At 39.6% G+C, this 24,536-nt stretch overlaps 2 protein-coding genes across 2 annotated transcripts in view; one reads left to right on the top strand and one right to left on the bottom strand.

Annotated features, from left to right (window-relative positions):
• Positions 1 to 24,536, top strand: part of PRR3 (proline rich 3) — a 641,937-nt gene that overhangs the window by 307,959 nt on the left and 309,442 nt on the right. The window lies entirely within an intron of this gene.
• On the bottom strand, positions 1,617 to 5,335 carry LOC125996455 (class I histocompatibility antigen, Gogo-B*0103 alpha chain-like). The gene is made up of 9 exons (XM_049765405.1): positions 5,269 to 5,335; positions 4,796 to 5,065; positions 4,345 to 4,614; positions 2,980 to 3,255; positions 2,756 to 2,872; positions 2,311 to 2,343; positions 2,123 to 2,170; positions 1,941 to 1,994; positions 1,617 to 1,863 (listed from the first exon to the last, which is right to left on the bottom strand). The coding sequence occupies exons 1-8, from the start codon at positions 5,333 to 5,335 to the stop codon at positions 1,990 to 1,992; spliced, it is 1,086 nt and encodes a 361-aa protein (XP_049621362.1). The 3' UTR covers positions 1,617 to 1,863; positions 1,941 to 1,989.

Consider the following 24,536-nt stretch of genomic DNA (forward strand, 5'->3'; position numbering starts at 1 on the left):
ATGCAACACAATATCCAACTACCAAAACAGTTACTCCAGCAGGCATCCCTCCTAAATCAAGACTTGTCTGTCCAGTTGCCAACATCACCTACATTACTTTTGTTGTTCCTGTTTTGGGGCCACACCTGGGAGTGCTCAGGATTACTCCTGTTCTGCACTCAGAAATCACTCCTGCAGGGCTTTAGTAGGATATTGAGGCTCAAACCAGGCCAACTGGATCCAACTGCCCTACCTGCTGTTCCAACCTTAAGAATGCTCAGATTTGGGTCTGTAGAGATAGCACAGCGGTGTTTGCCTTGCAAGCAGTCGATCCAGGACCTAAAGTGGTTGGTTCGAATCCCAGTGTCCCATATGGTCCCCCGTGCCTGCCAGGAGCTATTTCTGAGCAGACAGCCAGGAGTAACCTCTGAGCATCGCTGGGTGTGGCCCAAAAACAAACAAACAAACAAAAAAAGAATGCTCAGATTTTCCAGATCCAAAAATATCACTTAAATATCTGACACAAGTGAATGGAGAATCATGTAGATCACCTTCCTATTCCAGAGAATATTAGTGAATTACTGTCACCTCAGTCTATATGCTGTGTGTGACAGATACCGCCCAATGTCCCTTCCCAATGGCATCAATGTCACCTTTGCTTTTCTAAAAAATGCTTCTCACCCTTCTTTTATTTTCCTTCCACACTAGTCCTCCTACCCACTAAAACACAAAACATTCTCTTTTCAGAGAAGAGGATCATGGGTTCAAAAATCCTATTTTCTAAATGCTACATTTGAGGAAGAGACTATATATATATATATATATATATATATATATATATATATATATATATATATATATATAATCCATGAACTCAGATCACAGACACTAGGATTACTAAAACTTAGTGTGGATATGCAGTGGAATGTGTAGAGGAGAGCTCAGTCTTCAGAAAACACATCCAAGTGGAACTCATTGTAGGTGAGAAACAATAAGACTATCCCTGGGGTGGGGGGGGGAGAGACTAGCCCTCACCTACCTGATTCCAGAATGTAAGTCCTAAAATAAAGACAGAAAATTTGGAAAGAACATCCCAGAATACAGCCCTACTACAGGGCAAGAGCCAGAGGAGTCTGAACATTCATCGCTTATGTTATCGCTTGATAAGAGAGTCCTGTGTGCAGGGACTCTGCTGGGTCTTGAGGGGACATGGAAGACAGATGCCTTCTGAGGCTCAGAAATAAGGAGGGACAAGAAGAGAAAATGTGTCATGAATGTTTGTACAAGAAACAGGCACTGTCCTCCACAGGGATAACAAATAAACACATAAGAGGAGCTAAGAAGCAGATCCAAGGCTGAGCATAGACTGGCCAGCACAGAAGCCCTCACTGCCCAAGTTCCTGGGACAGAATGAGGACCAGATTTTGTCTGAATGAGTCGCTATGATAAAGATCCTGGTGGGATAAGGTGCTACTGAGGGACCAGTAAGGAGCAGAAGAAATGACCCAGATTGCTAAGTGACCACACATAAACCCCAATGCACTGAGACAGATTGAAAACTAGGTCTGTCCCCTTCATCCCCTCAGAACCTCTCCCGTCACACATCTAACAAACACAAAACACAAATGCATCCTGGGAAGATTTCAGAATTTCCAATTATTCCATATTAAATTTCATGGATCTCCTTTATTAACCTCTAAATTTTACAAACAGGAATTTGGAAAAATGCAAATTAGGTGCTTATTCCAACAGGAAAGGAATATTATTCAAGAAAAAAACATAACACAGATGAATACAGCATTGTCCTATCTCTGAATGTGACAGAACAGATCAGGGTACCAGGAAAGAGAACAGAGGTCAGTGTGGGGTAGGGTCTGGTGGGTGGGAGTAGGCCAATGTCCCCTTCCAAACAGTCAGTTCCCTTGGCAGAAAGAGAATCAAAGGTTCTTGAATCACAAGTAGAAGTGTGAGGAAATCTTGCATCCTTCATCCCCATGCAGGGCAACTCCCTCACACTGGAAAAGAAAACAATGAACAGACTCAAATGAATTTCAGAAGTTCATATCTCATAATGTCCCTCTCAAAGAGCTGCCAAACCCAGTCACCTCAGTCAGCTCCTCCCATGTCAGTCCCAGAGTCTTACCTGTAGGGTTCATGAGAGACTCATCAGAGCCCTGGGCACTGTTGCTGTCTGGGGAAGAACAAACAGCACAAGGTCAGAGTCCCTGTGATAGGACTAAAGGCAGAACCCTGGGTGGGTAAACTACCCACAGGCTCCTGGGTGCTCTCTCCGGAATATGTAAGGGATTCCCCACCCAACTCCAAACTCACTTGCATCCTGAGTGTACTGTCCTCCTTTGTCACCTGTGAGAAGAAAACATGACAGAAGATCAGAGAGAACATTGGGTCATGAGATCACAGGAAACTCTGCAGTCCAAGATCTCGGGGAAGCTTTAGAACAATGAAGCCTGAGGGCAGGGTCAGGAAACACAAAAAATGAGATGCTCCTGGACTGCCCCAGCCTCCTCCTGGAGGTCTGTGCCCAGCACACATTCCCTGTGACCTCTGCCCACTGGGAATCAGGCTCAGTGCAGCTGATCAGGATGAAATTGTCTTTGATTTCATAAACTCTAGAGATGCACACACAGGATGAGTATGAGCAACCAGCATGGGGTACGGGTGAAGCTTCCCACTAATCATGCGGAAAAATTCTGTGTGTGGGTGACTCCCAAAGTGGGACAAGAAAAGTCAAACAATACCCAGCCCCCCAGCAAACCTGAGTGCTTCCTTCTGCAGATCACAGCTGCCATTCCAGCTCCAATGATTATAGTTGCAAGGACAACCAGGGCAATAATGATACCCATAGTGGGGATGGTAGACTGAGGAGGGGGCTCTGGAAAGGGAAAGGAAAGGAAGATAAGTCCTCCAGGACTCAGTCCCCATCTGCTGAGGTGCCTCTGATTCCCCTGTGACAGGCTCTGTGCCCCATCCCCTCCTCACCCCATCTGAGGATGTCAGGCTCCGGCAGCCCCTGGTGCTGCACATGGCACGTGTATCTCTGCTCCTCTCCAGAAGGCACCACCACAGCTGCCCACTTCTGGAAGGTTCCGTCCCCTGAAGGCCTGGTCTCCACCAGCTCTGTGTCCTGGGCCAGTTCCTCTCCATCACACTGCCAGGTCAGGGAAATCTCCGCAGGGTAAAAGCCTAGAGCCCAGCACCTCAGGGTAACCTCATGGTCAGAGAAGGGGTGGTGGGTTATGTGTTGTCTGGGGGGCTCTGAAAGAAAGATTGAGAAAATTCACACTTCGTGTTACTTCTTTTTTAAAATAAAAACTTTATTGATTGATTGGTGGTTGGGCCACACCCAGTGGTGCTCAGGAATTACTCCTTGCACTCAGAAATCGCCCCTGACAGGCTGGGAGACCATATGGGATGCCTGGAATCAAGCCGGGTCCCTTCTGTGTCAGCCACATGCAAGGCAAACGCCCTATCGCTGTGCTATCTCTCCGGCCACTCGTGTTACTTCTGTGAACTGTTGAAGACATATTCATATTATCACAAGATGGAATGTTTTCTCTCTTCTTTCAATCTATTTCTCCCTCTTCCTCTCACTTTCTCTATCTCTCCTGTCTCTCAAAGACAATTTACTATTTGGTCTCACAGAAAAATATTTTCCATTAGTCTCACATAAGATAATCATTTTAAGAGGAGGAAACACAAAATTCAAACACCAGTTTTTCTAGGAAACTAAGACAAAAACTCAATTCTTTGGAAATCTATACTGAACCAGAGTAGGAGGTTATATAGGTCTCTAGGAGAAAGACCACTAAATCTGGTCCTTATCTGGGTGAAAGGTGAATGACAGAAAAACTGAAGGCAGATTGCCAAGATGTTCTCAGGTGAGGAAAAGAACTGAAAGAAAACGTCATGGTTTACAAGTCTTTTGCATTAGTCCATGAAAATGTGTATCTCTTATTTCTAAGATTGGTGGATGGACTGGGTGAACTGGGTGGACTGAGGTTGGGCAGCTGGTACAGAAAATAGAAACCGGGGCCGGAGAGATAGCATGGAGGTAAGGCGTTTGCCTTTCATGCAGGATGTCATCGGTTCGAATCCCGGCGTCCCATATGGTCCCCCGTGCCTGCCAGGAGCAATTTCTGAGCCTGGAGCCAGGAATAACCCCTGAGCACTGCCAGGTGTGACCCAAAAACGACAAAAAAAAAAAAAATAGAAACCAGGTAGCACCCTCTCTCCCAACCAGAGGGAGCGCTATTCTGACACTGAATTTATTTTCTGCCTTGTTGTGGGGTGTTAGTCCTGCCCAAGTTAGAGCAGGTGGCCTCTCTATGCTGCGGGTCCTAGTACCTGAGCGTAGCATTTTCTTCCCTCTCATCAGGTCAAAGAGAGTCTGCGTGCAGTACAGCTCCAGATACTTTCTCTTCCCTTCAGCTACTCTATTTTTCTGAAATTTTTGCTGGGTGATCTGAGCCGCCGTGTCTGCCGCGGTCCAGGAGCGCAGGTCCTCGTTGAGGGCGAGGTAATCGGCGCCATCGTAGGCAGACTGATCGTAGCCGCGCAGGAGGCGCCCGTCCGGCCCCACGTCGCAACCATACATCCACTGGAAGGTGTGAAACCCTGACCCACCCCGCCCCGCAAAGATCATTCTTAAAGTGAAACGAAATGAAATTTACTGGGGCTTCTCCTGAGTCCGGAGTTCAGACTGGCCTGGAGCCGACACTGAACCCAGGACTTCGGGCAACCCCTGTCCTGTCGCTGGGGTTGGGAGTCCTGCCCTGGACTCGGCCCGCGTCCTCACCATCCTCGCTCTGGTTGTAGTAGTGGCGCAGAGTTATTAGACTCTCTTGGATGTTCTTTGCTTTGTTCTTGGCGCTCTGTGTTACCAGCTCCCAGTATTCGGGTCCCTCCTGCTCCTTCCAGGGCGCGCGCGGCTCCATCCTCGGGTTCTCCGAGTCGCTGTCGAAGCGCACGAACTGGGTGTCGTCCACGTAGCCGACGATGATGATGCGGGGCTTCCCGCGGCCAGGCGGGGAGAGGGCAGTGTGGAAATACTTCAGGGAGTGAGGAGCTGGGGGCAGGGAGGGGGTGAGATGCGGCCCGACCCACATCCCCGCGCGTCCCAGGTTTAAGAATGATGAAGAGAACGAAAATGTCAAGACAACCGAGAAGAAGACACAGAGAAGAACTAAAGACTAGGACAGGCGAGATCTCCCCGCTTGGCGGCCCTTCCCTACTCCCGCAGAGACCAATCATTCCAGATTTCTCACTCACCAGTCCATTTCTGAGGCAGAGACAAAGCAAACGCAAAGAGAAGAAGCAGAAGAGTCCCCAGCGCCATGAACATATCCTCTAAGTCTGAGGCACACCTTGAGTCCAGCAAGTGGAGCTACACAGAGTAACCGGGAACCACGGAGATGTTGATTGGTTTGTTCAGAAACCAGATATCCAATGGGAATAAAGAGTGAGTCGTGCAGCGTCACTAATATCCAAGCAGGTGCAAAAAACCAAAAAAAAACAAAAAACCACCAAAACTAATATCCAAGCAGGTGAACCCGACACAGTCTGTGAGAGGGAGAGTTGAATGTGCAGGAAGGATAGGGTAATTGAATCACTCTGGAAGCAGTTGAGACCCTGAGGGCAGCACCCTGGGACCAGGAACTACCGCTGAGACCTCTGTTCTTGCACCCGGAGGTCTTTATCACACTATCTCCCTGAATTCTGACACAAGGATGGAGTCAATAATTTTCTAGTTTTTTAATTTATGCAAATTTTACAAGTGAGAACTCCATTCCTTCCACATATTTTTCTTTATGTAGGTAGGTTATACCTAACAGTATGTACCATGCTAGCAATAAAAGTTAAAGACTTAAAAATGTTTTTAAAGTATATATGGGATTGATTCTGGGAACACCAATGGGAACATTGGTGGAGGGAGGATGACACTGGTGGTGGGATTGATACTCAAACATTGCATGTCTAAATCTCTTGTAAATCATAATGATTTTAATTTCAGAACATAATTGGAATAAGAGTTGATCTTTAAAGTTTTACATTTTGCAATTCATTAGAATCGTCTGGATTTTTTTTTCGTCATTTTTGGGGGGAGGAGAGACACCCAGCAGCACTCTTGGGTTACTTCTGACTCTGCGCTCAAAAATCCGCCCTGGCAGACTCGGGGGACCATATGGAATGCCAGGAATCTGTCCCAGGTAGGCCCTTTGCAAGGCACCCTACCTCTGTGCTATCTCTCCAGCCCCCTCTGGATTTTTGTATTCTGTTTTTTTGTTCTGTTGTTTTGTTCATGGATATGGAATAAAGGCTTCACATTAACATAGAGACATAATATGTTAATAACTTTTTCAAATAACTGTGCATATTTAGCTTTGATATTACATTAAAGTAGACATTTATAATTTATAAAGTAGACAAATATAATTAGAAATTGGTATGATATAATTGAATATTTTCTTTTTTGTTACATTATTTCTGTAGTTCTCTCTTAAATATTGAGTGGATCTTGTGCTAAAGTATAAAGTTTTTGTTTTGAGTGTTTCAGGCAGTATTCAGGCCTTATTCTCACTGGGATCCTGGGACCATATATAGTGCTAGGAATCAAACCCCTCCAAATGCCTTACTTACTGAATTGTCTATTTGTCTTTATAATCTAAGATTTTAATACTGGTACATTGTTTCACTAGGTCATGTAAGTCTTTCAGTGGTATTTACACTGGGCTCAAATTATCAAAAATAATGTTTGGCCTAATATCATACCAGTTTCCGAGTTTGTTTGTACTAAAAGATTGTCATGTTTATAGTGGTAGGACTCATGTGTTTCAAAATTCAGATTTTTCTCTGTGAAGTTACATTTTATCAGATGAATAGATTTTAGAGTTTAATTATGGACATATGTTTATATCTTTCTGAGTTCATAGATAAGTTACATGTTTTGTATGGGTTTTCATTACTCCTGGCAGTGCTCAGTAGGACCATATGAGAACTGTTAATTGAAATTGGATAATCACACACAAAGCAAGTGCCTTATTTGTTTGGGTTTTGTTGTTGTTGTTTGATTTTGGGTTCACACCTCGTGGTGCTCAGAGGTTACTTCTGGCTCTACACTCAGAAATAGCTCCTGGCAGGCTCGGGGGACCATATGGGATGCCAATGATTGAACCCAGTCCATCCCTGGTCTGCCACGTACAGGTCAAATGCCCTGCTGCTGTGCTATCTCTCTGGCCTCTGCCTTATTTGTTGTATTTTTCTCACTGGTCCCATGAGATTTAAGCTGTCTTTTTATAATTTTATAAATGTATATACACAGACGACAAAGTATTTGGAATATAGGTAGTCTCTTACTCTAAGTTAAAGTTTGACTCCTTATGTTTACTAGGTTAGCAGAAACAGAAGCAACTAATAATCTCATTGTAATTTAAATAAGCATTATCCTCAGCTATGGGCATATGTTTTTTAATGTGTCTTATTTGGATTATTGGACCACATCCAGATGTTCTCAGGATTTACTCCTGGCTCTGCACTTAGCAATAATTCATGGACATAAGGATCACTCCTATGCTGAGGGACCATATAGGGTGTCTGGGATTGAATTTGAGTGTGCTGGTGCAAGAAAAGTGCCATGCTCACAGCACTGTTATTTCTTTCTTAATATGGGCATTTCTGAGCAGTGCTAATCAGTTATGACCTTTCTATGATAAGTAATATTTTACTGAATAACTGTAAACTCTAGGAAAGTATTAAATTTTTAGAGCATGCTGTATTTTAAGGATATGTCTAAAATAGACATTAATAAAGATAATTTTAATATTTATCAATCCATGAGCCATACAATGTTGGTGGTAGAAGAAACTTAAATCGAAGTATTTTCTATATTTGCCCTTTCAGACAGCAAACATGGAAGGTATGTACTGTGGGGAGAAAAGCTGGGAAATAAAAGGATTTCTGCAAGCTAGTCTTGAATATAAAAGAAAGTCTCTGGAGCTGAAGAGATAGCACAGCAGTAGGGCCTTTGTCTTGCAAGTGGTCAACTCAGGACTGACAGTGGTTTGAATACCGGCATCCCATATGGTCCCTCATGCCTGCCAGGAGTGATTTCTGAGCAAAGAGCCAGGAGTAACCCTGAACACTGCCGGGTGTGCCCCCGCCCCCCCCCCAAAAAAAAAGAAAAAAGAAAGTCTCTGTTCTGAGACTTGTGTTCTCTACTGTTATGAATGCAGGATGAGCTAAGGAGAAAGTCATCCAGATCAAACAACCTGTCCTTACAAACTATCTAGGCTAATAGTGCCATAAGCATTGCAACTGCTATCTTCACATACTTCCTGATTTAATGATGCCATGAGCATTGCAACTGCTATATTTTTATACCATCTGAATTAATGATGCATGTACCTTGTGATAGCCATTTCTGCATACCATCTTGTTGCTGTAATTCCTAAGGCCTAAGCAATGTAAAGCTGTATTACCCACATTCTGTTTCCCACCTAAATTTTGCCTTTAAAAGCCTTCTCTTTACCTTCAATAAATGAATATTGCTCTGACAATATTTCCCTCGCAGTAGTCTGTGTCTCTCAGTCTTCCCTCCTCCCAAGTCTGGCCTCAAAGGCTAAGGGCTAAAAGAGACCCTTACCCACCTTTGCATCAGCCTAGTCAGGGGGCCCCCACCATAGCCAACGATGTATCTTTTGTTTTCTGATTTCCAGGATTGATCCTAGAGTCCCACACATGCAAGGCAGGAGCTCTATTGATGAGCTACATTTCCAGAACATATAACAACTTAATTTTAAAATTTAACTGAATTAAATAAAATTTAACATATAACTGCTGGGCCCGGAGAGATAGCACAGCGGCGTTTGCCTTGCAAGCAGCCGATTCAGGACCAAAGGTGGTTGGTTCAAATCCCGGTGTCCCATATGGTCCCCCGTGCCTGTCAGGAGCTATTTCTGAGCAGACAGCCAGGAGTAACCCCTGAGCACCGCCGGGTGTGGCCCCCCCAAAAAAAAACATATAACTGCTGAGCATACTAACTATATTTTAAGCCTTAATTTCCATGTGTGCTAGAGGCTACTATATTGTGTACTGTATATGAAAAACAAATTCTTCATCACAAAGCATTCTGTTTTTTAAAAGTACTATTCTTCATGCTTTTGTGTGTTAAAGACACATGGTAAACAAAATATGCATTTCTCTTAGAGAAATCTATTTTTGTAGGAGATTTCTCTAAGAACTCTCTTAGAGAAAAATATTTCTCTTAGAGATAAATGTCTGTAATGTGAACTAACCAGTGTATAACAATACCAAAATGATTTCTCAGAGGAACTGGTACCTTTAGGCACAAAAAGTTCCAGGTCTGGAGAGATGCGTCAAAGGGCTGGAGTGCCTGCTGAAGCTACAGGTTCAAGTCCTGACACCTCATGATTTGCCAAATATTGCTCAGTATATCCCTTGAGTACCACTGGCTGAGACATGAAAACATGAGAGAGAGAGAGAGAAAGAGAGAGAGAGAGAGAGAGAGAGAGAGAGAGAGAGAGAGAGAGAGAGAGAGAGAGAGAGAGAGGAACAGTGACCAATTTCAAAGGAAAACCCCTGTCACTCCATCTCAATTTCCTGACTAAGGTCCCTAGCCCTCATCAGGCTACCTCCAGGAGATGAGGTCTCTTCTATAGGAACCTGGGAGCAATGCTGTAACTTAAGTTTTGGTGGTAAGGAGTCTAACTTCAGGATATTGGGAAATTAAGAGAAGTCAAAGTTGTGGAAGAATCTTTTTGGTTTATCAGAGCAGCATTTCTTAATTTGCTCTTCAAGTTTGTGCTCTCCCTTGAAAACGTATCACACTTGTTTGTCTCTGCTTCTTTGCTTGCCAATTTCAACTTAGAGAAATCTCACTTGAACACTTTCCTTCTTTCTCGCCTCTCAATTTTTTTGAAACAAATTATTTAAAAAATAAACTATAAATTTTCAAAAAAATATGCTTGTTGGGAGCCATAAAGATGACCTACAAGGCAAACAGGCATGCTTTAAAAGCTGGTGGCCAAATTTCAACCCTGGCACTGCAAGGTCCTCTAAGCACTACTGGAAGCAAGCCGTAAATAAAGCAGTGGTAGTAGCATCCTACCAAACATCAGTGAAGTGTGGCCCTAAACAAAAACAATAACAACAACAAAGAAATGTGTGCTTTGTGGAACCCTTGAATTCACAAAGACTCCTTCACAGTATCCATGAGAAAAAAAAATTTTTTCACATTACTTGGACATCATTTCCCTTTTTATGCTGACATTTGTCAGAGATATTACTCAATATCTCTGATAACACATGATATAGCATGATATAGCAATGATAACACATGTTATAGCAATTATTGTTCACCACTACTTACTGCAGAAACAATATTAAAACAATAAACAGAATTGTTATAAACTTTTTTTATTGCACAATACAATTTTTGGCTAAATATCCTCCTTAAATCTACATAAAAAATTTCTTTTTTTTTTTTTTTTGTTTTTGGGCGATGCTCAGGGGTTACTCCTGGCTGTCTGCTCAGAAATAGCTCCTGGCAGGCACGAGGGACCATATGGGACACCGGGATTCGAACCAACCACCTTTGGTCCTGGATTGGCTGCTTGCAAGGCAAACGCCGCTGTGCTATCTCTCCGGGCCCATGAAAAATTTCTTACCTAATGCTATGAGAAGAAAACATAAAGTACTTATTAGAACATCAATAAATTCCTCAAGGAAATAGTTTGAATGAGATAAGCAATAATCTTCACTTATGCACTAAAATATGTTTACATTTTATCATTATTTTATCATTATTTTATGTGGAAGACCTATTAAATTACAGGGAGATAAGGTGTCAGTATTTTTTAGCCAAATATCACCAGAAACACCTAAGGGAAAACAATATGTATATTGTGCTTACATATGAGTGAATGAACATTCTAAAGGGTCATAGAGTTGAGGATAGAGGTGTTAGGAATAATTATTTGGGCTTTGTATGTGATTTTAGAAAAAGGTACAAGGAATCAGGGCTCCCCCCAGAAAGGAGGGGACATTCTACCAATGGTTATCTTTACAAATTTTATCATACTAAGAAGTAAAACTGTAAGTGGAAAGGATAAAACTATAAATGGTAAAGAAATAGTGGTTTCCCATATTTTGAACACAGGCATATGTTTGGAGTTGTACCATACTTATTTTTGTTTCATAATACTTGCTTTTTAGTTTTTATTTATTTGTTTTTTAATTAAATAATTTTTATTTTGACCAAAGTAAATTACAAATCTTTCACAGTAATATTTTAGGTACATAGTGCCATTGAATCAGGGGCATTTCCACTACCAATGTTGTCCTCCCTCCACCCCTGTTCCCAGCATGCATCCCATATCCCCCCCCTCCCTTGACCCTGGGGCTGCTAGGATAAATGATTCCAACCTCTGTGTCTAGCTTGTTGTAGATTGGGTTTCGATTCTGATGTCATTGGCTTTGGATTTGTTGTTTAAGTATGATCATTTTTTGTTTCTACTCAATGTTCACATACCTGTTTGGTCTTGGTACCCTCCATTATTTCTCCCTCAATTTGTGAGGCAAAACAAGATGGTTCAAGTGATGTGGTTCTGTTTGGAGGGGAAGGAAAAGGAAAGAGAAAAGGGGGGGGTTAAAAATCAAATAAGAAAGAAATGGGAGTAGTCCTTCTAATCTAGAGGCTATAAATATCCATTTAAGAAAAAAGAGAAAAAGGAAGAACAACATAAAAACTATACAAAAATAATCAAACAAGAGATCCCAAAAAGCACCACAGCAATGAAGACAGCAACCAAACAATAACCACAATCTTGAAATAAAAACAAAACAAAACACACACACAAAAAGAAAAAAAACAACAATAACAAAAATTAATTTGTGCTTTTTTTTTTTTTGCATAGGCATAGTAAATATTGGGAACATTAGAAAGGGAATTCCTTGGCCTAGAGATAAAGGGTTTCTCTACCCTTGAAGCATTCAGTCATGGGAATAACTATAAGCTCCGTACATGCTCTTTTTCTCTTCCCTATCATAATACTTGCTTTTTTATGTGTGCTTAGACAAGACTTGCAATGCAGCCTACCGAGAAGAACTCGGTTTGATTTCCAGCATCCCATATGGTGCCCCAGCCTGCTAGGGCAAACATTTTCTGAGTGTAGAGCCAGGAGTAACCCATGAACACCGCAGTATGTGGCCCCCAAACCAATCAATCAATGATATTAAAAACAAAAGAAGTACGTTATTAATATCTTTATCTAAACACATTGATTACAAATATTATTGTAATTGGGTTTCAGTCATGTAAAGAACACCCCACTTCACCACATTCCCATCACCAATGTCCCAAGTCTCCTTCTTCCCCACCTCACACCCGCCTGTACTCTAGACAGGCTTTCTACTTCCCTCATTTATTCACATTGTTAGGATAGTTCTCAGTGTATTTTTTCTCTAACTACACTCATCACTCTTTATCATGAGCTTCATGTCGTGAGCTGAACCTTCCAGCCCTCCTCACTTTTGTCTCTGAGAATTATTGCAAAAATGTCTTTTATTTTTCTTAAAACCCATAGATGAGGGTTTTAGATGCATCTATCTCTCTTCCTCTGACTTATTTCACTCAGCATAATAGATTTCATGTACATCCATGCATTGGAAAATTTCATGACTTCATCTCTCCTGAATGCTGCATAATATTCCATTATGTATATGTACCACAGTTTCTTTAGCCATTCATCTGTTGAAGAGCATCTTGGTTGTTTCCAGTGTCTGGCCATTGTAAATAGAGCTACAATAAATATAGGTGTGTGGAAGGGATTTTTGTATTGGATTTTTGTAATCCTAGGGTATATCCCTAGGAGTTGTATAGCTGAATCATATGGGAGCTCAAGTTCCAGTTTTTGGAGGAATCTCCACATCACTTTCCATAAAGGTTGAACTAGATGGCATTCCCACCAGCAGTGAATAAGAGTTCCTTTCTCTCCACATCACCACCAACACTGTTCTCATTCTTTGTGATGTGTGCCAATCTCTGTGGTGTGATATGGTACCTCATAGTTGTTTTGATTTGCATCTCCTTAATGATTAGTGATGTGGAACATTTTTTTCATGTGCCTTTTGGCCATTTGTATTTCTTCTTTGGCAAAGTGTCTCTTCATTTCTTCTCCCCATTTTTTGATCAGATTAGATTTTTTTCTTGTAAAGTTCCATCAGTGCCTTGTATATTTTGGATATAATTTTTTATTTCATAATACAGCCCCTTATCTGATGGGTATTGGATAAATAGTTTCTCCCACTCAGTGGGTGGCTCTTGTATTCTTGGCTCTATTTCCTGTGAGGTGTAGAAGCTTCTCAGCTTAATATAGTCTCATCTATTTATCTGTGCTTCCACTTGTTTGGAGAGTGTTGTTTCCTCCTTAAAGATACCTTTAGTCTCCAGCGGTGTTTGCCTTGCAAGCAGCCGATCCAGGACCTAAGGTAGTTGGTTCGAATCCCGGTGTCCCATATGGTCCCCCGTGCCTGCCAGGAGCTATTTCTGAGCAGACAGCCAGGGGTAACCCCTGAGCACCGCCAGGTGTGGCCCAAAAATCAAACAAAAGCAAAAACAAAAAAGAAAAAAGAGATAATTCATCAACAATCCATTTTGGGCCCGGAGAGATAGCACAGCGGTGTTTGCCTTGCAATCAGCCAATCCAGGACCTAAAGTTGTTGGTTCAAATGCCGGTGTCCCATATGGTCCCCCGTGCCTGCCAGGAGCTATTTCTGAGTAGACAGCCAGGAGTAACCCCTGAGCACCGCCGGGTGTGGCCCAAAAACCAAAAAATAAAATAAAATAAAATAAAATAAAATAAAATAAAATAAAATAAAATAAAAGATACCTTTAGTCTCAATGTCATGGAGTGTTTTACCTACATGTTGTTCTATATACCTTATGGTTTGAGGTCTGATATCAAAGTCTAATCCATTTGGATTTTATCTTTGTACATGGTGTTAGTTGGGGGTCTGAGTTCACTTTTTTTGCAAGTGGCTAACCAGTTGTGCCAACACCACTCTTTGAAGAGGCTTTCCTTTCTCCATTTAGAATTTCTTGCTCCTTTTTCAAAAATTAGGTGATTGTATATCTGGGGAACATTCTCTGAGTACTCAAGCTTATTCCATTGACTCTAGGGGTCTGTCTCTATTCCAATACCATGCTGTTTTGTTAACTATTGCTTTATAATACAATTTAAAGATGGGGAAAGTAATGCCTCCTATATTCCTTTCTCCCAAGGATTGCTTTAGTTATTTGAGGGTGTTTATTGTCCCAAATGAATTTCAGAAGTGCTTGATCCACTTCTTTGAAGAATGTCATGGGTATCTTTAGAGAGATCACATTAAATCTATACAATGCTTTGGGAAGTATTGCCATTTTAATTATGTTAATCCTGCCAATCCATGAACAGGGTATGTGTTTCCATTTCTGCGTGTCCTCTCATTTTTTGGAGCACGGTTGTATAGTTTTTCTTTGTATAGGTCAAAAGTACATATTTTTTAAAGCAGTTAAGCAAACAGCAAACACCCAGATTGATTAAGGTCTGGGAATTCAAGGAAATAAAATGATATACGATACCCTTTCAGTAACAGTATTGCAAACTACAGTGATTAAAGGTATTAAGGAGAAGAGAGAGAGAGAGAGGGAGGGAGGAAAGGAGGAAGAGAAAAGAATATTTCTATAAAGGGGGAGAATGTGCAATGGTGAAGGGTAGGATACTGAAACTTGTAAACTCAGTTATTAACAACTTTGTAACTGTGTCTCATTGTGATTCATTTTTTAAGAAATCTGTGAATGTAATGCTACCAATATTCTTTTTACTTAGGATTGTTTCAGTTATTCTGGGAGTTTTGTGACTCAATACAAATTTTTGAAGTATTTTATGCCCTAGAAAAATTCTATGTGAATTTTGATGGGAATTAATTTCATGTAAAAATGACTGTATGTAATATGACTATTTAAATTGGTTCTTTCTATTAATGAACAAGAAATATGTTTCAATTTCATTGTATATTTTTATTTATTTCAGAATAATATGTTATTTTATTTATTAAATATTTTATTTATAATTTTCACCAAATAAGTGAAAATTGATCACTTCTTTTATTCAATTGGTCCCTAGTATTTGAATTTTTTATACAAACATAGAAAATATAGTTTTATTTATTTAATTCTCTTTTACAATTGATCATTGTTATCATATAAGGATGCAACAGACTTTTGTGCATTGATTTTACATTTTCTACATTACTGTGTATTTTGAGGGTTTTTTACAACTCACTTCTGGAGAATTTTTAAATAACCATTTTAACTTCTTTGATAATAATAGATCTATCTATACAAGATTTTTGCTTTCTTCTAATTCAGTCTTGAGAGGCTGTAAACCCTAAAAATGTATTTATTACTTTGAGATTCTCTAATTTAGTTGCATAGTGTATTTAGGGTATTCACTATATGGTATCATGTTTTCTACAAATAATGATAGTCTAAATTCTTCGTCATCAAACTGAATGCTTATTTTATATATACATATATATCTTTATTTAAACACTATGATTATAATTGGGTTTCAGTCATATAAAGAACACCCACCTTCCAATCTAAATTTTTTTATTTCTTTTTCTTGCCTAATTGATGTGACAAAGACCACTAATATATTGAATAGTAGTAGTGAAACTGCATATCTCTTTCTTGTTCTTTAGAGAAATGTAGTAAAAACCTTTCAGATTTTCTCCACAAAGAATGAATGCTCACTGTGGGTTTGCTGTATACGGTTTTTACGATATTGAGATAAGTTCCAAGATGATCATGTGCTTTTATTAATGTGTTGTATAACATTAATTTATTTGCCTACACTGTACCATCGTTTTATCTCTGGGATGCAAGGTTTAGCATGGATGTATGATGCATTTACTATATTGTATTCTATTCATTAGAATTTTATGGTGGAATTTGTATATAGATTCATTAAGAAGTTGCCTCTAAATTTTTTTTTAAGAAATGTCTGTTATCTTTTGGTATCGAGGTAATGTTGATCTCACATGAGGAGGATGCCTATTTCATTTTCTATAATAACTTGAGAAGCTCCTCTTTGAAAGTTTGCAAAACTCACCAGTGAATCTATATGACTTAAAATGTATGTTATTAGGGAGATTTATGGTTTTGGGGGGGGCCACAGTTTGTTTTCCATAGGGGCGACCTGTGGCTCTGTATTTAAGGGCTACACCTGACTTTATCTCAGGAACCTCTGTCTAGCAGTGCCAGGGATAACATAGGTGACATTGTCATGACTTCAGCTCCTTGCAAGACAAGTGTCTTAAATGCAATCTTTCTTCTTCTCACTTCTGGAGAATTTTTAAGTAACCGTTTTAACTTCTTTGATAGTAATAGGTCTATACAAGTTTGGCTATGCTCTCAGAAATCGCTCCTGGCTTGGGGGACCAAATGGGACGCTGGGGATTTAACCAACAGTCCGCCCTAGGTTAGAGCATGCAAGGCAAGAGCCCTACTGCTTGTGCCACCGCTCCAGCCCCATATTTATACAAGTTTACTTTGCTTTTTTCTAATTCAGTCTTGGGAGACTATGAACACTAAAAATGCATCTGTTACTTTGAGATTCTCTAATTTAATTGCACAACTTTTTTTCATAATAATCTCATGATATTTTATATTTATTTTTTTATAAAATTTATTAAGACACCATTATTTGCAAAGTTATTCATAGTTGAGCTTCAGGAATATTGTGTTCCAACACCAATCCCACCACCAGTGGTAACTTCCCTTCACATGGCCTGCCTCCTTAACAGGCACATTTTAAAGTTTGGTTGTTGTAGTTTGGATCTCATACTGTTGCTTTGGATAACAGATATTCCACACCTCTATACCACCAATATGTAAGTGACCTTTAGTACCCTATTATCTCCTGCCAGACTCTCCTTAATCTTTTTCTTCTGTGTTCTCATTTTTACACCTAGGTTCAAATGTTATCTAGAATTCCCCATTTTTACCTTGCATTTCCTCATTATTTTATTATATATACCACAGACAAATAAAATCAGCTGGTATTTGTTTTTTTTCTCTGAGTTACTTCACTTAACATTATATCTTTTAATTCCATCAGAGTAGCAGCAAATAACATAATTTTTATTATTTCTTATAGCTGCATACTGTTCCATTGTGTTTATATTCAACGCCTTCATTGTATCCTTTAGTTGTTGGGCACCTAGGTTGATTCCATAGTCTAGATATTATGTCAAGTTCAGTAATGAATAACTAGTGTGCATATATCCTTTTGAATGAATGCTTTATGCCTTGGGAGTAAATTCCAAAAAGAGAACTTCTGGGTCATAGGACATTTCTATTCTTTTCTGAGAAATATTCATACTGTTTTTCCACAGGAGTTAAACCAAATAAAATTTCCACCAGCAGTGTATGAATGATCCTTTTTCACCATTTTTCTGACAACCCAGTTTTCCATTTTTTTCATATATGCCATTTTCATTGATGTGAGATGGTGTCTAATTGTCATCTTGATTTAGATTGCCTCATAATGTCGTATGATTAACACATTTTTGTGCTTATTGAATAGACATGGGATAGTGAGCAAACTTGTCTTGTGCTGGATCTTAGAAAAAAGGCTTTCAGATTTTCCCACTGAGTATAATTTTTCCCCATTGAGCTTGCTATTGGTTTATGGTAAATGGCTATGGCTATATTGAGAAAAATTTCTTCAAAATCCATCTTGTTGAGAGTTTTATCATGAAGAAATGGTGGATCTTGTCAAATGCTTTTTTTTATATCTATTGATATGACCATATGATTTTTTTCTTTTATTGACCTGGTGTATTATGTTTTTTTTTTGGGGGGGTTGGGTCACACACAGCGATGCTCAGGGGTTACTTCTGGCTGTCTGCTCAGAAATAGCTCCTGGCAGGCACAGGGGATCATATGGGACACCGGGATTCAAACCAACCACCTTTGGTCCTGGATTGGCTGCTTGCAAGGCAAACGCCACTGTGCTATCTCTCCGGGCCCTGGTGTATTATGCTTAATAGAATTGATTTTCATGTTAAACCATACTTGTATGCCTAGGCTAAATCCTATTTCATCATAGTGTATGATCTTTTTGATGAATAACTGTTGGATTTTATTTGCTAGTGTTTTGTTGAGAATCTTCCCATCTGTGTTCATAATATTAGCTTATAATTTTCTTTCTTTATGGTAGCTCTGTCTAGTTTTGGTATCGGGATGATGTAGCTTCATAGAAACTCTTTGGAGTATTTTGTTGCCTTAGTTTCCTGAAGAAATCTGAATAGGATTGGCAGTAGAATTCACTGGGCCTAAATATTTATTTTTAAAACAACTTCTGATTATCATTTCTTTTAGTTATTCTCCATTGAGGATAATATTTGCCACTGGCTTATGGTAGATGGCCTTAACTATATTGAGAAAGGTTCCTTCTATTCCCATCTTGCTGAGAGTTTTGATCAAGAATGGGTGTTGGACCTTATCAAATGCTTTCTCTGCATCTATTGATATGATCATGTGGTTTTTATTTTTCTTGTTGTTGATGTTGTGTATTATGTTGATAGATTTACGGATGTTAAACCATCCTTGCATTCCTGGGATGAAACCTACTTGATCATAGTGGATGATCTTCTTAATGAGGCATTGAATCTTATTTGCCAGGATTTTGTTGAGGATCTTTGCATCTGCATTCATCAGCGATATTGGTCTGTAATTTTCTTTTTCCGTAGCATCTCTGTCTGGTTTAGGTATCAAGGTGATGTTGGCTTCTTATAAAAGCTATTTGGAAGTGTCTCCATTTGTTCAATTTCATGGAAGAGTCTTGCCAAAATTGGTAGTAGTTTCTCCTGGAAAGTTTGAAAGAATTCATTAGTGAACCCATCTAGGCCTGGGCTTTTGTTTTTGGGCAGACATTTGATTACCGTTTTAATTTCATCAATAGTGATGGGGGTGTTTAGATATGCTACATCCTCTTCCTTCAACCGTGGAAGATTATAAGAGTCCAAGAATTTATCCATTTCTTCCAGGTTCTCATTTTTAGTGGCATAGAGTTTCTCAAAGTAGTTTCTTATTACCCTTTGAATCTCTGTCATATCAGTAGTGATCTCTCCTTTTTCATTCCTGATACGAGTTATCAAGTTTCTCTCTCTCTTTCTTTGTTAGTTTTGCCAGTGGTCTATCAATCTTGTTTATTTTTTCAAAGAACCAATTTCTGCTTTCGTTGATGTTTTAGATTGTTTTTTGGGTTTCCACTTCATTGATTTCTGCTCTCAGCTTTGTTATTTCCTTCTGTCTCCCTATTTTTGGGTCCTTTTGTTGAGCACTTTCTAGTTCTATTAGCTGTGTCATTAAGCTACTCAGGTTAGCTCCTTCTTCCTTCCTGGTGTGTGCTTGCAAAGCTATAAATTTTCCTCTCGGTACTGCTTTTGCTGTGTCCCATAAGTTCTGATAGTTTGTGTCTTTATTGTCATTTATTTCCAGGAACCTTTTGATTTCCTCCTTGATTTCATCTTGGACCCACTGGTTATTCAGTATGAGGCTGTTTAACTCCCAGGTTTTAAAGTTTTTCTTCTGTGTCCCTTTGGAATTCACAAATAATTTCAGAGCCTTGTGGTCAGCGAAGGTAGTCTGCAAAATTTCTATCCTCTTGATATTATGGAGGTATGTTTTATGTGCCAGCATGTAGTCTATCCTGGAGAATGTCCCATGTACATTGGAGAAGAATGTGTATCCAGTTTTCTGGGGATGGAGTATCCTATATATATCCACTAGGCCTCTTTCTTCCATTTCTCTTTTCAGGTATAATATATTCTTGTTGGGTGTCAGTCTGGTTGACCTATTCAGTGTTGACAAAGCCGTGTTGAGGTCCCCCACAATTATTGTATTGTTATTGATATTATTTTTCAGATTTGTCAACAGTTGTATTAAATATTTTGCTGGCCCGTCATTCAGTGCATATATGTTTAGGAGAGTTATTTCTTCCTGCTCTACATACCCCTTGATTAATATAAAATGTCCATCTTTGTCCCTTACAACCTTCCTGAGTATAAAGTTTGCATTATCTGATATTAGTATGGCCACTCCAGCTTTTTTATGGGTGTTGTTTGCTTGGATAATTTTTCTCCAGCCTTTTATTTTGAGTCTATGTTTGTTCTGACTATTCAGGTGCATTTCTTGTAGGCAGCAGAAGGTTGGATTGAGGTTTTTTTTTATCCATTTAGCCACTCTGTGTCTCTTAACTGGTGCATTTAGTCCATTGACGTTGAGAGAAAGAATTGTCCTGGGATTTAATGCCATCTTTATATTGAAATTTGGTGTGTCTTTTGGTTAGTCTTGTCTTAAATTAGGTCTTTCAGTTTTTCTCTTAAGACTGGTTTTGAGTCTGTAAAGTTTCTGAGCTGTTGTTTGTCTGTGAAATCATGTATTCTTCCTTCAAACCGAAAATTGAGTTTTGCTGGGTACAGTATTCTAGGTGAAGCATTCATTTCATTCAGTCTTGTCACAATATTCCACCACTGCTTTCTGGCCTTGAGTGTTTCTGGTGACAGGTCTGCTGTAAATCTCAAGGAAACTCCCTTGAATGTAATTTCCCCTTTTGATCTTGCTGTTTTCAGAATTCTGTCTCTGTCTGTGGGATTCGTCATTGTGACTAGGATGTGTCTTGGGGTAGTTTTTCTGGGGTCTCTTCTGGTTAGTACTCTTCGAGCATGCAAGATTTGATCACATATATTCTTTAGCTCTGGAAGTTTCTCTTTAATGATGTTCTTGACCATTGATTCTTCCTGGAAATTTTCTTCCTGGGTCTCTGGTACTCCAATGATTCTTAAGTTGTTTCTGTTGAGCTTATCATAGACTTGATTGTCATCTGTTCCCATTCTTTTTTATTATTATTATAATATAATTTTATTTTGATCATAGTGGCTTACATATTGTTAACAATAATATTTTAGGTACATATTCACATAAAATCAGGAGGGATTCCCATCCATCACCAAATTGTTCTCCCTACCCGTCCGTTTTTGTCTTCCCTCCCATTTCTTCTTCCCTCACCCCCAGGGCGGCTAGAATATGTGGTCCCCTCTGTATCTAACCTATTACTTAGTAGTCTTGCACCTGTTTGGTCTTGAGTCCTCCCTTATTTCCCTCTCTGACTGGAGACAAGACCAGCTATTTCAAGTTACATGGTTTTGCCTGAAAAAGAAAAAAGTGATAAATTGGGGTAAGAGTCTAATACCCCGAAAATGGGTGGAATCCTTCTAGTGGCTCTCATCATCGATTTGGGAGGTGAAAAGAAAGAGAAGGTGAAACACTCCACCAGTACCAAAAGAAGTGTTAAATATCCATTGAGGACTCCAGCTATATCGATAAGCACCACAAAAAAAACAAACAAAAAAACAAAACAACACAAACAAAAAACCAACAAAAACAAGCACACAAACAAAAAAAGCACACCATGGTCTTGAAATAAGAAACATGGCATAGCACATAACGAAAGAAAAGAGAGGAAGAGAAAAAATAAGTATAACTGGGGACAACAATTTCAATAATCACACCCAAAGAGAGAAATCGACCAAAATAGATAGGTAAATGAAAATAATAATAATAATAAATGAAGGTAAAATATATATATAAATAACCAAGGTTTTGTGCTTTTTGTATTTTTGTTTTTTCCCTCCTGCCCTGGCACAGTAAATATTGGGGTCATTTGAAAAGAAATTCACTTGGCCTAAAAAATATGGGGTTTCTCCGTCCTTGGAGTATACTGTCATGGGATCAACTCTAGACTTTGCTCAGGATCATTTACTCTCCCGGTGGCGTTTTTGTGGTTGTTAGACTTCTGCTCTGTCCAGGGTGATACAATCAGATCTCTGTGTTTAGAGGTCTCAGTATCTGCACAGATCCTGAGATGGGATTTATGATGAAGTCAGTCTTCGTGATTCTAGAGGTTCTGTTACCTCAGTGTCATTTTAATCCATCTTCTGTGGTTGGTGATCTTGGGCTTTGCACTGAGCCTAGGATGGCACCTAGGTTAGTGTCTTTCTTTGTGCTTCCAGAAGCTCCATTCCGTTACAAATGTCTCTGCAGGACCTTTGGGACTGGGGATCATGCTTATTGTGCAGGTCATAGTTCAAACCCTAAACTAGGGCTTTTTTTATTGGTCCCAAGATGTGTACAGTCTGGTCGTGGTTCTATCAGCCAGTCATCTGTAAATCGCGATCTTGGCTTTTGGACCTACCAAAGGGTGCCAAGTCTTCTGGTTTTGTCTTGTCGTTAGCTGGTAAGGTAGGCTAATCTGCTCTAAGAACAAGTTGTTCACATTTTCCTCGTTGTCAGGATATCATGTTAGAGCTGGCCCTTGTTGTTGACCCCACAGTATTAAGGCTGTCCTGGATGGGATTTGTTTCCTGCAGCTGTTGTGAAGAGCTGTGCCGTTTCTATGTCTGGGATCCAGGGTTCAAGGCTGGATGAATGGTATCTAATCACCTGAGGTCTAAGTTGATTCCACATGACATATTTTCCAGGTAGGAGATATCCCTGTATTATTAACAACTGTGAGTTCCTATCTCTATTATATAAGAGCTCTTTTCTATATGTAAGATTTTCCCTTTATTTAGTGTGCCTTTGCAGGGAGAAATGGTGCTACATTATATTGTCGGTGTATTTGGGGGTGGACAGAGGGGATAACAGAAACAGGTCACATCCCCAAAAACGATAAAAAATAAAAAAAAATAAATAAAAAATGAAATAAAATAAAATAAAAATAAAATAAAAAAAGAAAGGGAATGACAATGTATATGCTCACAAATGTATATGTAGGACAGGCATTTGAAAAAATAAATTAAAAAAATAAATAAATAAAAGAAAAAGAAATAAAATGAGTTAGCGAAGCTTTTAAAGGACCAAAGTGGTGCAAAAAACTACCTTACATTTGGGGGAAAGCCGATAAAGATGTGGTGTATTACATGTATTATGCCTATGTTGGAAGTACAGTTTTTCCCGTTGCCTTTTGGGTTTTTCTTGTGGTGTGTGGGTTCCCAGGCATCTTTCTATCCCACCCCCTGGCCTTCTTCAGTTTGGTAAAAATTTGTGGTAGGGAGGTCTTGGAAGAGTTCTTGTATTGGGGATACTTTTGGACCTAGGCCCGGTTTCAAGAAACAGTCCACGTTAGGGGGAGTTGGTAGGGAGGGCCGCGCAGCATGAGTCCGCAGGGGAGTTGGCTGTCTTTTCTTGCAGGAGACTAGGTGTGGGTTTGACTGGGTGTCTCCTCGCCTGGGTGCTGGGTACTGGTTCGTTGGGTAGGAGGTCGATCTTGATGCCTAATAGATTAAGGACTGAGGGTGAAGAGTTTTAATATGGTGGGAGATCTGGATGGGATTGAGGGGTGAAGGGATAGTTAGATTTCTGGAGGGGAAAAAGGGGAAGGTATATGAGAGGGGTATGAAGGGAGAGAAAAGAAAAAATACCTTATAAACAAAGGGAGAAGAGAAAGGGAAAAAAGTAAGGAGAAGAATAGAAAAGAGAAAAATGAAGAAATAAAAAAAAGAAAAGAAAAAAGAAAAAAAAGAAGAAAGTAGTGAGAAGAGAGGAGAGAATAGCAAGGGAATGCTGGATTGGTTGATTGTGTTCGATGAATAGAGCCTGTAGTTTAAGTCCGTACATCGCAGTTACTGCTTCGGTGATCTGGCTGGTCACGTGCTTCAATTCCTAAAAAAAGGTATAACCTAGAGATAAAGTGTATGTTAAAGATTTTTCTCGTGGCCATCTCGTAGTGCAAGCAAGGTATGGTATCTCGTGTAGTATCCTGAGTTGCCATCTTAGTTTGTCCGCCCTTTGTATCCAAGGGTGCCTGTGGACAGAAAAGCTGAGAGGTTATTTAAAATATAGTAAGATAAAGGCATTAAAACATAGTGTTAAGGTATGTTTCCATTGCAGTCAGTGATTTCCCGTGGTGTTCTATACTTGTGTTCCTGTATACGATCTCTAAGGGATTATTGTGGGCCTTTGTTGTCTGATTACATACCTGTTCTCTCTATGCTGCTGTCTCTGTTGTTGCTGTTTTCTTTGTGGTATACTGTGTAGTCAAGAGTTTGCGTTGTTCCTTTTTCATGTATTTTGGACACTGCTCCCAAGTATATGTTGACTATTACAGTGCTCGGAGTTTCTACCCTGTTAAACCCTGTTATTTGATTGTTAGGTATTAGTTGTGAATAAAATATATGTTCTAGGTGCTTCAGAATAGTGCTACCATTCTGTGTTTATCTTTTGTCTTCTGACTTACTTCGTTTAACATAACATGATCTAGGTCCATCCACGTTACTGCAAAGTCTGTGATTGTATCATTTTTGACTGCCATGTAATATTCCATTGTGTATATGTACCACATCTTAATGATCCATTCATCTGTTGTTGGACATCGAGGTTGGTTCCAAGATTTGGCTATTATACTGAGTGC

Source organism: Suncus etruscus, chromosome 18 (genome assembly GCF_024139225.1).
Source record: "Suncus etruscus isolate mSunEtr1 chromosome 18, mSunEtr1.pri.cur, whole genome shotgun sequence".
Taxonomy (NCBI): Eukaryota; Metazoa; Chordata; class Mammalia; order Eulipotyphla; family Soricidae; genus Suncus; species Suncus etruscus.